Genomic DNA, 14,331 nt, shown 5'->3' with positions numbered 1-14,331 from the left:
GAAGTGTCTCCGTGTATGGATGTGTGTGCACAGATGTGTGTCTCTGCAGAGGAAGGCAGAGCAGCAGCAGTCGAACCACAATGGACAAGAAATTTCAGGTTGCGCCCAAGAGCCTGGGCATAACTGCAGTGCCAACCGCTGGGCACGTACGTCCTTTCCAGGACCCAGACCTGCGTATCCCGCAGCCTTCACTGCGGTCTCCAGAGAGGACAGAGTATTTACCTTCTGCTCCCAAATGCAGCAGAGGTGAAACATGGCTACACGGTTGTGAAAGTAGCACAGCCTTCATTTATCCAGGGCACAGCTGTTAGCACAGAGAGAGGCTTTACAAGCTCCTTTACCACTGCCAGTTGCATTCAAAAACCATTGGGGGGGCTTTTAAGGATACACAGGATCAGTTTGTTGGCCAAAGTTACTGTTTTGTTCAGCTAAGGCATAGTGGAGGCTTAAAGGTTCAGGTCAACTCTAATTTTAACTAGAGTGGTTTTCTCACCTCTGCCTGCATCAAAGGCAGTATCAGAGTATCAGGATTCAGTGTCAGCTGTCAGAGATTTGGTAGCAAAGCAACCAACTTTGATTCACATCATCACTATTTAACAAGGATGAAAATAGCCACCCCAGTGCAGCCTCCTCCTTTCTTTTGCTATGCTAACTTCTGTGGGTTAGCAGCTGCACCACACATTAAATGCAATAATTAAATTAATTAAGCTGGCCCTGCAAGTGCAGCCTGCAGTCTTCTCTCTGGTGAGACTTCTGTAACAAAATTATAATAAAAGTAACTTAGAAAAATCAAATATTTAAATTCTTACCAGTATTGGAAGAAGGTCCAACATTGCTCTGCCTTTTGTTTGTGTCATCCAACAACCTTTATAGCTTCTTAATGACTTCTGAGATGTGCACCTGTGCAAACATGTGGCCAGAAGAGCGCACCTGAGCTGAATTAACAACCACTACCCGTTAACCCCTCTGCTTGTCACTGCAGACAGTCCCATTGTCAGCTAAATTTCATCTGGCTGTGGTAGGAGTGCCCCTCTCATGGCAAAACTGTCTCAGCTGGAGAGTTAAAAAAAATAAACCACCTAGACAGAAAATAGGTACCAGCAGGCAATGCTTTATTCTCATCGACTGTGGGGAACAGTATGCAGGAAAGCACCACTCTAGGCCAACAGAGAGTTGAGAAACCAGTTACACGAGTTACTTTTCAAACCTCCTCTGCAAGTGCTATAACTAAATGCATAAAAACAGGCTCTGGGAAGCCTCATATGATGTGCTTTTTTTCTCCCAAGTGCAGAAACTTCCCCCCACATTCAGAAGGGCCCGAGCACAGACGAAGAGAAAGTAAAACCAAAGAGCTTTTATATTAAGCAGCCTGTGCAGAACAGCATTTATGGGGCTCCAGAGGGAGAGACCTGCAGGGGAGGGAAACAGCAAAAACAACCTGTGAGGTAGAAGAAGCAAAACCAGGAGGCCGTCTAGAGATGGCAACGGCTATAAATAAATAAATAAATACCTGTTAAAATAGATATCAGGCAGTAGCAAACTGCAGGTGCTTAATGAAGTGACATAGTTCAAGATCTGCTGTTTAAACTCAGCCACCCTCTATCATTCTCCAGTGCTTCACCCCTAGCATTTGGGTGCATGTGTATAACCTGCGGAGCCCTGTCATGCCTGCAAAACAACTGCCCGCCACCAGGCTGTTGCTGTTTCTGCTAAGCTGTTAGAAAAATTTCTCAAGATGCTAAACTCAAAAATGCTCTAGCAGATCCGCAAGGACTATGGCTGCCCACCAGGCTCTGCAGGATCCCCAGAGACACCAGTGTTTCAGAGCCAGGTCCCCGGCCTACATCACGTGCCAAGACTTCGCAGAGATGAGCTCTTGAGAACTCCCTGCTACCAGAAGTTGGGAGTTAGAAACAAAAAAACAGCAGAAAAAAAAAAACCCAAACATTTTAGAAGAGTCTACTAAATGATTTTGCCACTTTAGTACTGTACTAAAAAGAAAAAGAGGTTCCTTAAGAGGTTACACAGTGCAATAGTATCTGGCAGGCTGGAGTCCCGTATATCTTTAGACATAGCAGAAAATGCTGCAAATAAATGTAAGACCCCAGGAGCCCTGGGATGGACAGATCTCCCTGCAGTATTTTGTGGCCTTCCAGCTTCATACAAGGTCCTTGTACCTGCCAAGAACCTGTTAAGGCTCTTTTAACTTTCCATGTGTCTCATGTCGTTATTTTCCTGTTTTTTGCTCTCCCCCAAACCTTGATTTTTCTTTCTTTCAAAACTCTGCCAATATACGGAGGATAATATGAACATAAATCAGGCTGCTTTGTTTTGATATCTGACTATACAGATGTACCAACATCTGCTGCTCTCAGCCCTTCCTCTCTTCTCTCACCACTTCTCCCCTTTATGCTTCCAAGCCTTTGTATGACAGAGGACTGGCACAGCCCTTACTCTGTTTCCTGAATCTCAGGTTCGGAAGTGCTTTATTGGTCCACCTGTAAGGCAAACCCTTCGCTTCTCGAAAGACAGGAAAAGAGACATTTAGAAAATGTATATATTTTAAAAAAATATACCTCGTCCCACAATGCCTGCCCACAGCTTACCTCTCCCCAACTTCTGTAGGACACTCTCAGCCCACTCACTGCCCAGCAGCTCGTGTGTCACCCAGCACCCCCTGCAAGGTGGTGTCACAGCCCCCTGCCCCTAGGGATGCCCCAAGGTGCTGGGAGACATTCAGATGGCACCGGTCACCTCGCCACATCAGACCATTGCACAGGGGACTATAGAAAAGATGCATCCCCCAAATCAGGAAGAAAATTTCGGCACAGCTGGGGAGATTTCTGCTGTCATGGGACTGGGGGTCTGAGCTTGACCTGGACATCTCAGGTATCTGCCATTGCACCAGCAGCTACCAGAGACTTGTAAAGGGGCCTAAAGCTTGGCACCTAGGGCCTACACTGGTACATACAGTGAGCTGCACAACTTCCAATAACCCCCCTGTATATCGTCTGGCCAAGCAGGTCCTGGTCTCATTCTCTGCTTCCTTCTTCGAGCCATCTAATACTATAGCCCAAAGGCTTCCAAAGCCCATCTTTTATTTTGTAAGTAAATATATGTATACATATATATGCACATCTCTTATTTTCCAAGTATGGATATAAATATATTATTTTCCTTTTTACAGTTACAAATTGCATTTACACATAGGTTTTATTTTTTTGGTATCTATGCAAGCTTCTTAGGGAAGACGAGCTCAAGATATAAAACTTTTGAAAAATACTTCCTTTTAATTTTTTTATTATATTTTAAAAGCTGAAATCAAAATAAACGGTGAACATCTGTAGCTATAAACTCTGTAAGGTAAATCCCATTCTTCAAACATGCAGAATAAAACCAATGCCACCGCCACGTCCACCTGTCCCACTCGGCGCCTCTCCATCAGCTTCCTGGAGCACACCAAGCCTTCACTCGACAGTGAGGTCCAAAATGTCGCAGAGGTTTTTCACCACTTGCCGAGACTGGGTGGCGGCATGCTCCTTCAGCCTGAGGCCCATCACTTGGTAGAGGCTCTTTGCAAGCTTGGCAACCACAGCCTTCACGTTGCTGCTTCGGACAGGCAGGATGTTTTTTCCCAGGAAGAACCAGAGCACGGGCAGGACGTAGCGCTTGACGGTGTGGGGTTTACGGGGATAAACAGATGGCACGAGCACTGTAGGGTGAGAGAGACAACCTTCTTAACAACCTGAATGCAAACAATTACCTACCTTTATTTTTGGTTCTTGGGAGCCTTTTCTGGCTAATATCAGCAAGCATAAAGAGCCCGATGATCCAGAAACAGGCAAGAGTAACAGTAGCTGAACATCCACTGAACAGAACAACCAACCTCTGAGAACCTTAATTTCTCCAAATCAGAGGCTTTGTATCTTTGATAGACTTAGCAAAGAGAATAATACACATCTTGTAAATCATTTCACTCTCCGCTTCTGCATTACAAATGACAAAAATGTCAAATCGCTGTTTATTTCCATTAAGACATTGTCTAAAGCAGCTGCTGAAGATTTTGAAATGCAGCTTAGAGAGGTAATTGAAAGACTTCTAATAAAAAGGATGATTACTTTTTTGTGACCTTTGATGAAAAATGCCAAAATTCTAATCTGGCAGTTCCCTTTGCTCAGTGGCACACAGCAAATGGCAGTATTATACCACACTTCAAAACTTCAGCCCGCAAAAGATGTGTGCTGCTTGACAGTTTTATTAAGAAACATCAGTGACTAACTGATGTCTTTGGCAGAATGGTCTAATTTGAGCTTTTTTTCCCCTCATAGTTGGTGGCTTCTAATGAACAGCTGTTTCAAACTTCAGGATGTCTTAGGTAATTACCCAGACCCCATTGCCATGGCATTTGAGCATCCCCCAAGTTTAATGGCATTTACCCTCACAATGTTCCCTGAAACAGGGGAATAGAGATACAAAAATCTTACAAAGGGGGATGAAATTTAACCAAAAAACAAGCATTCCCTCTCATTCTCTCTGAAGACTGCTCTCAGCTCATTTTCTGAACTGAACTGTATTAAATACAAACAAAAATTTACTACCAATAGACTCCTTGCATGGCAAATTTTGCTGAGAGATCAAAATCTGAAATGGTCTGGAGACAGAGTTCTTATTTTCTGTTCAGTGGAAATGTTATGCAGTAACCACTTTTTAGTCTGTAGTGGAAGGACCTTCATTTTCTCTATGCTGTTAAGCCAGCATCAGTCATCAACATTTAAACAGCTCCTGAAAGTACCTAAAAACAATTCTGGTAAGCAGGAAAAGGGTTATGGTACCTATTTTTAAATGGGAGTTAATTTGAGTTTAACTGCTATTAAACACAGCGGTCACTATGGAGCTTCAGAAGAAAGAGCTGTCTGTTCCCACTAAATCCCAGAGAGAACATTTGCTCTTTCTAAAGTAGTCCCAATTTATGTTCAAATGCTTCATTTGAAAAAGAGATTAAATTACTGTAAAATTACATTCTATGTTTATGGAGATTTACTTTATCCAAATTATCTTTAAAGGCCCTTTTACGTTTGCTATGGCTAAACATGCCTTTTTGAAATTCATAATGAAAAAGCAAAGTGTATTAAACCTTGGATTAAAAGACGCTGGCATAATTAGCAGTGGATTTAGCCCTAATTAAAGCAAGGCTATAAATAGTCTTGTCTAGTATACAGTGAGATTATATTTTTTCCCATCCTTGGCTATTGCTGACGTAGCAGGCTACTATTATAAATCAATTATCAGCTGCATTTGTAGTGTGTCGGACACTGCTGATATAGAAATAGACTGTTTGCACATCCTGAAATTGTCAGTCCAAGGTCGTATCTGCAATACAGGCAGGGAGCCTGAGTGGGTGAGGCTGAACTGCCCACTTCTGCCCCTCTGCCCCCAAATCCTGCCTTGCACAAAACCCTTACCTGTAACATGTGTGTTGAGTTTTCACCTATACTATGACCCCCAGGCTCTGCAGGGTTCAGCCTCAAAAGTTTACAACAGGAGAACAAGAATCCTGTGACGACAAAAGAAGCTGATCCTCAGAAATACCAGTTGCCACAATTTTTTCTAGAGGATGGTCATTCACTTTAGGAAAGGGGCCTCTTACAGACCTCCGTGACCTTTACTGTACTGTCCTTCAAAGAGAGGAGCCAACCAGGGTATTTTTAGCCCCTCTTTTCCCTGGAGGCGGGTCCTGAGATGCCCCAGTGAGAGCTCAGTGCTAGAGCCTGAGCGCCATCCTCATCTCACATGCCGCACGCCTCCACAGCAGCCAGGCAAACCCCTGCCAAATACACCGGGTATGTGTATTTTGCAGGAGGGACAAGCTCAGGACCTTCTGGTGTCCGATGAGGTACTGCACCCTCTATTCAGAGGCATTCCCTCTAAATATTCCCTCTGAAGTCTTCTTGACTTAGCAGTGGATATTAGCTGAAGCAGGGATACCTGAAAGTTGTTCTGCGACAACCAGCATAGCTTGGCCGCTGAGGAAATTCACTCGTTGGGACAAGTTTTGCAGCAGCAATGTGTTATCTGAAAGAGAAACATTTATTTCTGCTCACTCTTCTGATTTTATAAGAGTAAAAAACAAAAGGGGGGACGGGACGACCAAAGTAACTGCATTTTGTAAAATAAAGTACATTTCTGCCAGTTTCTAGTCCTTTTCTTCTTCTTTCCTTCCAGCTTACTTGGGAGGATTTAAAATTCAAAAAGAAAAGCTCTCATTTCACATTTGTAAATCCAAAGTTGACTGCTGTACAAGGAGCTGTGTTAAGCATTTCACATCAGGGCATCAAAATCTAAATCACATGTAAGCAGTGAAAAGGTTTTCCATCGTGGAGCTTTGCAGAAGCGACCTCCCTCCTCCCCCTAAAGAAAAGGGTGAGAAGTCTCAAAAGTGCACACATCCATTCACACTTTAAGGGTAAGCTGCTGTTAAATCTTTACATTAGCTGTTGGGATCTATGGACAAGACTCCAAGTTACTTGTACAAGAGAGAATTACTGTTCATTGCAATACAGTCTGCTCTCGGGGACTCTTGTAACATCTCTGAAATCAGAACTTGTCAGAGACTGGAAAACTAACTGATTTCCCAATACTTGCCTGTCATATGTACGTTAGTTTTTCCTCTGCTGCCTGTTGTTGACTTGGGGTCTTGTTTTAATTCATAAACTGTTGCCTGTATTGGTCTGCAAAACCCCAGTCTTACCACTTTGATAAGCCAAGCAAAGCTTTTCCTGGAGGCAGAATGCACATGGAATGTGCTACGATACCTCGCAGCCTCACCAGGAGTGAGTGGCACTAATAAAGCAGGCAACCTACTTTTTTGGGAGCCACTACAGAGACAAATCCCAAAGTGGTTTTAAGTAGCACTGTGCTATTAAGTGCTCCTTTTTGCATGAGATATAAAAAGGAAGTCCCTAATGATCTTCTTGCAAGCGTGCAATAAAGAATTGGTCCTGCTATCCTAATTAAGCTTCTGCTTTGGTAATTACACTCTTTTCATTCACCTTTTTAAACAGACACTTCACTTTTTGCCTCACTCTTGCAGTATTGGCAGATGCTATTTCATACTTGCTGTTCCCCCCCAGGGAGTTACCTTACAGCTGCTGCTTTGAAAAAGATGCCCTGAGACCTGGAGATCTTGAAGGAGCACAAAATGTTAATTAATCGTTAATATCAGTATTTACACAGATCTTTAGGGGAACACTTGGGTTTTGGGTGGGTGAGGAAGAACTGTTCCTTTTCTTGTTTTTTAGGAAGCTAAGTCTATAGGCACTATTCATCTTTCCATTTAGGGGTTTCAAATGCCCTGTGCATTTTCAAACAGTAAAGCTCGAGTCAATAACAAATTTACCCAACCATTACTTTAGCTGCCTTGAGAGACATAAAGACAGAGGAGCTTTTAATGGCTGTTAGAGAAAACAAGGCAACAGGCAGTTCAGTTCTTATTAACTCAGCTTTAATTCTCTGGACTAGATTTTAGCTAAACCTGTTGGCCATGGGACAGACAGCCCAGCATTTGCAGTATGAGCAAAAGAGAAAAAAAAAAAAAAAAAAAGGTGGCAGTGGCCACCTGAAGGGCATTTCTTTCATGACAGAGGACAGAGTAGGACAGATGTCAGAGAAGAGCAAGATCTATGTCTTGGTCCCATTGCAGTCAGGCTTGATTTGCTGATTCGCCCCTATCTACAAGGTGCGTCCTCAAGTGGGGTTAGAGTCCCAGGTCACAGCTAATGAATAGTCAGCTGGGGACATCCAAGCACACGTCAGGGTTAAGCTAAATAAATGATTCAGGCATTATTTGGAAGGAAATTGGTTTGTTTGTAGGTAGAATTTTAGTCTCAGGGATGGGGTTTTGGTGGGGGATTTTTTGGTGGGTTTGTGGGGTTTTTTGGTTTGTGTTTACATCAAGTGGCCAGGCAATTTTCTAACCAGCTTGCATTTTTGCATGGATCATTAAAGGTGACAGATGAGGAAGTCTCATCTAAAACTCAGAATCTGAGACATGTCAACACAGACTCTCAGAGCAATAGCTGGGCTCTTAGCTATGAAACTCAGTGATGCAATGGGGCAAGACATTGTGCTCACTTACTCTAAGCGAGGAGCATTGCACAATTCTTTAGAGTTCTGAGGTGGTTTTTTGTCATTTGCCCGCTGATTTTAAATTGTACAGACAGACAGTTTTAAAAGATGTGGGAAGGTTTCGCTCATACATTTTTCCAGCAGATTCTTCCTTCCCCCGCTAAAGCCCCAGGTCTTGAATTTTGAAATATTTGTGGTTCAGTTGCCTGTTTGAATTTTTGCAAACATCCATAAAAATGAGCAGAACCAAAAAAATATATCCCATCTTGTTTGCTTGAACCTGTCTCTGGGTAAAGTCAGCGTGATGAGAGACAGATCTGCCTTGCTCCTGTTCTGACATCTGCCAGCGTGGAAAATTTACAATGATCTCTCAGACCTGGTGAGAGGGGAATGACAGAGAGCTCCATACAAAACCCTGAAGGGATCTGTTTGCCACATCCTCTGTTAGCAGGATTCTGCAACTTTTCCCTGATCTTCTCCCAGGCACCACAAAAAATGGGTAAGGGCCAAGAGCCGTACAGGTCTCACACCCTTCTCTCGATTTCATGACCAGGAACAGCCCTATACTTGGGACACAGAAAGGCAGTGGGTCAGCAAATTTACTGCGTTTGCAAAGCAGCTGATGTGGAGAAAGTTGTTAATTTCCCTTTAAGACCTGCCTCTTCAACACTGAATTTTTCAGGCATATTCACCCAGTGCTGCATTTTCACAGCTGACATAAATCTGTGTGGCAAGGGAATTTACAGCAGACCTTGGCTATGTAGTTATTGGCTATAGCAATCTTGCCCCACGCAGAACAACATGTGGAACAAGCCATCATTTACAGCTGGATTTATATCTGTTTGTTCTAAAGAAATGAACTTGGCAAATCATAAATTCCCTTTAAAAAAAGAAGACAAAGACAAAATATGGAAAATAGACAGGACCAGCTAATGCCCATAATGTAGAGCCTTCCAGGAAGCTGTTCTGCAGAAACTCTGATGAGCCAGCGTCCCTTCATGCCAACAGCAAAGCAATTCATTTGGAGAAGTCAAATTGGGTCCAAACAACCTCCAAAAATCCCTTTGTCCCTGAATTCTAGCAAAGTTGTACTCCAGGATTTATTGTTCAGCTCCTCCTGTACCAAAGCAGACAAGCAGCACAGAGCCAAAGGCTCCTGGGACACTGAGGAAATGCTGGTACACATTCAAGCCTCTCTGGGAACTGGTGCGTAAGGACTGCACCGCCACAGCTTCTGGTTACCCAGAAATTTTTACAGTTGGCAGGAATTCAGATCCTTTGATATATAGCATAAATGACACGAGTGATCTGCAAACCAGGCATCAACCATAGAACCCAAAGTCTTTACATGGAACCTGCTTTTTCTGTAGTAGGTGTGCATGCTATGCAAACACATAGCTTCTGGACAGCCATAAGGGAAGGGCTGAAGGTGCACTCTGCAGGGCAGGTGCTCACAGACAAAATGAGCCTGAGGATCTTCAAGAGCTTTAGGATGACCCTGGTAGGCAGCAGAAGACATGCTGCACAACCTGCAGTGGGCCATATGGTTCAGGACACAGGGCAGATCAGGACCTCACCCTCTTCCTACTGTAGGAACATATTTTACATCAACAGGCATACTTGCAGCCCCATGCTCAAGCCTCCAGAAAAGGGGATGATAATGGGCTCCTTACCCTTCTGGAAGAAGGGAGACAAGGCATTTCTAACTCCACACACGTGGGGACCTCCAGGCTGACTATGCAACAAGCATTTCATCCTTCAACTGATCTTTGCTATGATAATGCAGTATCTTATTAAATTCAAGGGATCAATCTTTGAATTCAAAGTACGTTTTCATTCAGGCTTGACATGGCTAGCCTACTACCTAAAAACTGCAAAATGAGTAGCTGAGTTCAAAGTTTGTCATATTGGGATCAGAAAGGGCCAGACACAACTACTCAGGAGAGTCACCACTGCCAGAGCATGGAACAAAGCCCAGTGAGAGCAAAGAGCCTCCACCACCCTTGCCACCATGTGTTTCAAGGAAAAAGCATGTTCCTTTCATCTTGTTTTACTGGTGGTAAACTCAACAGAATGCACATCTTAGAAATCCAATTCAATAAAAACAAAATTAATGCAATTTCCCAGGAGGAAGGGGGAAAACAGTCATGACAGATGCTAGTTGCTTTCCTCATGCGCTTCCGGCAGGAACTTAAAATAACCCCTATAGTGTCCTCTCTACTGAATTAATAACCAGACATATGATCCAGGTGATAAGCAACATCCACTCAGCTGCACATCACAGCATGATACAACAGATCGGGATAGAAAGAATGCAGGTAGGACTTCATAAACATCTTGCAGCAGCTGGATATTTTCACAGATGACAACAGCTATCAACAGACTCAGTGTTCCCCTGGCTCCAAGATGGAGGAGCTGCAGTTGAGGAGAGTCAATGTCAGAGGTCAGCCTTACCTAGGTGAGCAGTGGATGCTTCCAGCACCTTCATAGCTGCAGCATGAATCCCCGAGTTCTTTGAGTTCAAGTTGTCAGTGACTGCTGTTACCACAGAGATCAGCACTGGGTTTAAGGCACCTCTGAGCATGGATATCATCAAAGCCAGCACCTCCAGTGCCTTCTGTCTCACTTTCTTGTTGTAATCTTGAAGTCTCAGCATAAAAATATCAAAAATCTGTTAAAAAAACAGACGACATGAAAGCTGGATTAAAATGTCTTTGCTTCAAGAAGGGATGTAGAAACAAGTACCCAGCAATATAAAAGATGAATGTAATCCTTTCTGTCAGGTCAACGCTTGTTAGCACAATTTCACTGTTTTCCTGCGCGCTACTCACCGTAGCAGTTGCACAGCCTCATGCTAGTTGAAGAGATTTTCATACTTTATTAATAGGTTTGAGTGGGGACAGGATAGTTCATATGATGATGTTTCTTTTTACCTATATCATTAAATTAATCCCATTTTAATAATGCAAAATAATATCTTTGGTATAAAGGTAGGAAAACGGGTATTTATGATGCCCATTCTTACATAAAGTTGTCTCAAGTGCTGAGAGTAGTTTTGATTTTGCTAAAACTGTGGCTAGATGAGATCCAAGTTTTGTTTTATTTGTCTCAGAACCTGTGTCTGGAGGAGTGCAGGGCTCTGATGAACTCTTCAGGATCCAGACCATTTGTCTAGCTAACAGGTAGACTTCTGAAGTTTAATGTGCTGTGCAGTTATTAGAGAAGGTTCAGTCCCTTGACAGCCACGTTATCAGGCTCCATTTTCTGGAAAAAAGCAGGTGCTGGGAGGAGAAGGAAGAGAAAATCTGTCTCTAGCCATTTTCCTCCTCATTTCAAAGAGAAAAAAGGACCACCAGAAAGGGTGAGAACAGTCTTTCCCAAGCAGGAAAGGAATGAGGACAGGAGTGAATAAGCGGAGTTGTGTCTATGCAAGACAAGATAAAGTTTATAGGAGAATCCTTTAAAATAAATAAATAATTTTTTTTTTAAATCAACTCAGTCTGATACTTCTCTCTCCTATCCCAAGCCGTTTTTCTTCTACAGAATAACTGCCAAGCTTTCAGTGGCTGGATTTCCTTTATTTCAACCTAGCTGGTAGTTGGAGATAGCAGAAGCCACAGCAACACTAAATTCTGTCATCATCTCGTGAACCATGCGCCAATAGACACCTGCCAGAGAAATACATCTGGACTGAAATTACTTGACCTGAAGCCTGGAGCTGAATTAAATTATTTTGGGTAAGAAGGGACCAGCCTGTCCCAAACAACTAGTATGTAGTGCCACACTGAGTTAACTTTACTGGTACTGGCTTGGGAAAGGAGCAACAGAGATGCCCTACATACCTGGACAATGTTAGTGGAGATGAGCTGGGGGCTGCTTTTGCAGTGATCTAGGAGGAGCATCGTTCCCTCAATTCGTGTCCGAAAATCCGTGGATCTCAGGAGCTTGTCAAGCTCCATGAGCTGTTCAGTCTCTTCCACAGTCCGAAGTGACGTGCAACGGACTCTCTGATGGGGTAAGTCAGAGCCAGACCTCAAACTGGAAAATAAAAACAAGGTAAGACCTTTTGGTGATAATATCTTCAGTTAATTGTGAAGAAAACATCTTGGTGAGACTTTCCTAATGATGTGATTTCAGCCAGATCTTGATCTGAAAAGCAACTCTGATCTCATGACAATCATTACAGGAGACAATCTGCAAGTAATATTATCGCTAGGTGCTTACTTCGGCACCTAGGATGGGATTTATCTCATTTATCTTCAGATGTCTTCCCAGGTACTCATCTAGCATCCCTTTGTGGGGAAAAAATAGGCAATACTTCTAAGTTTAAATGCCACGTCTTATGGGATGTGTCTGTATTATAAGGAAATTATTTACTCTGGAGAACTGTCTCTACAACAGGTATGGGAATCTGTATAAATAGCTCAGATTCATCTGAACAGATGAATCCTACCCAGACAGATTAAGGGGAATATCTGAAAGGATCCAGAGGATCAGTAACAGAGATAAAACCAGAAGCCAGCCATCCCACTACTACGCTTACATTATTGCTCCTCTAGGGACTGGATCCACAGCTTAACAATCCCAGTGGGAAGAATTCCCTTGGATCAACCTCTCTGCCGTGAGCATAGGGAGATCCTAACAATGCTAGTGAGATGTGTGGTCACCTTCCTGACACTGCTGAGCACAATAGAGCTAAATAAATCCACTTTTTATTAGAGGAGAACACGTACAAGTAACTCTCCCACTGGCATGGGGAGACAGCAAGGACCAAGTTTCTATCTCAAATGCTGACTACAGCACTGAGGAAAAAACCATGCTGTCCATCAACCAACCAGTAATGGGTCTGAATGACAGGAATAGCTACGGAAAAAGTCCATGTTGAGACATCTGTCAACCAGAACTGCTCAGGAATTGTCTTGCTGGTACTGTCAGAAAGCAATGATTCAGCCAGGCCAAACCACATGCACAGAAAGTGCTATTTTTGGGAATGGCATCTTCGTTCTAGACTGGTACTTCTCCTCAAACCACCCATCTGAAAAAAACTCTACTCAGATAAGAATACCCTGATTGAAATTATTTGTCCCAAGTCAAACAGCAGAGACACAACCCTCCCACAACCTCCATAACACTCTTCTCACCACTGCACTGGATCTTCTGAACTGGAACCAGTGGGTGACTCTTCCCCTCTCTCAGTTTTTGTGGAAAACCCTCCAGAGAAGTTGTATTTAGCCTCATGTAAAAGTAGACATTTTTTAATCACAAAAGATTTTGGGGGCAAGGAAATAATCTCTGGCTCATCTCCACCAGAAAGACTTTACTGAGGAAGGGACATGTAAAGCTTGTCATGTGCATTGTCAGATATAACAGAAGTGCTCAGTACCCTTCATCATGAGGTAAGTTGTTCCGATGCATCCTCAAGTAACTGTTCCTATACTTCCCGAGGTCCTTAGCAGGTGGAGGTCCACATTTACGGTCTTCTTTCTCCTACACATATATATAAAAAACCATGAATCTATCGAAGATAAAATAGGAAATTACTTGTCTAAAACACAAGTTATAACCAGGATCACTGCTACCAAGAAAGGCTTAGGAAAACATTTCATAACTTAGAGAGGGAGACAGGCCAGAGATTCAGTGATGTCTACTATTTGTTTTCAATAACCCAAGGCAGGTTACAGGTGCTACCACAATGGGCAGTGGTATAAAATCCTGAATTTGGTAATCTTGAGCACAAATGAGAATAATGCGAACTGGTAGGGAACGAGCCTTCTTAAAGGGAACAGCGGGAAACTTTTGGACTCTGCAGGTTGGCCCATTGTGTTGGGAATTGATTTTGTTCACACTCACTCTCCCTATTCCTGTACAAATGCACATTACTTTGTAGCATGTAAATGGGAGGAATGAAAGAAAGAAAAAAAAAAAAAAAGAAGATTTTCCACTGGATGCCGAATTCACAAAGCTTCTTCCAGCTCCACAGTGCATGACAGCAGGGCAGTATTACCAGAATACAGACAATAGGTGTACTAATTATGATTGCCTTGTGCATCTTTTGTATATTTGGAAATTTTCTTGGCAATACTACTTCCTTCGTCTGTTGCAAAGACCTCTATTATCTTCAAAAGCACTATTCTCACTTCCTTGCTTTATTGGGGGGTGATGTTGGATTTTTTTTTTTACACTTGGAGGTAAAATCATTTTCTCCTA

General features: G+C 42.9%; 1 protein-coding gene across 1 annotated transcript in view; it reads right to left on the bottom strand.

The window, feature by feature from the left end:
• Window positions 1–3,283: 3,283 nt before the first annotated feature.
• Window positions 3,284–14,331, bottom strand: part of TOGARAM2 (TOG array regulator of axonemal microtubules 2) — a 34,444-nt gene continuing 23,396 nt past the window's right edge. Inside the window, exons 13-17 of the mRNA XM_074578211.1 lie at window positions 13,508–13,611; window positions 11,967–12,162; window positions 10,579–10,795; window positions 5,986–6,072; window positions 3,284–3,712 (exon numbers count right to left, since the gene is read on the bottom strand). Of these exons, the coding sequence (XP_074434312.1) occupies window positions 3,468–3,712; window positions 5,986–6,072; window positions 10,579–10,795; window positions 11,967–12,162; window positions 13,508–13,611 (849 nt within the window). The 3' untranslated portion in view covers window positions 3,284–3,467. The remainder of the gene's footprint in view (window positions 3,713–5,985; window positions 6,073–10,578; window positions 10,796–11,966; window positions 12,163–13,507; window positions 13,612–14,331) is intronic.

Source organism: Larus michahellis, chromosome 3 (genome assembly GCF_964199755.1).
Source record: "Larus michahellis chromosome 3, bLarMic1.1, whole genome shotgun sequence".
Classification (NCBI taxonomy): Eukaryota; Metazoa; Chordata; class Aves; order Charadriiformes; family Laridae; genus Larus; species Larus michahellis.
The sequence above is the reverse complement of the archived record's forward strand: the minus strand, read 5'-3'. Positions and strand labels throughout refer to the sequence as shown.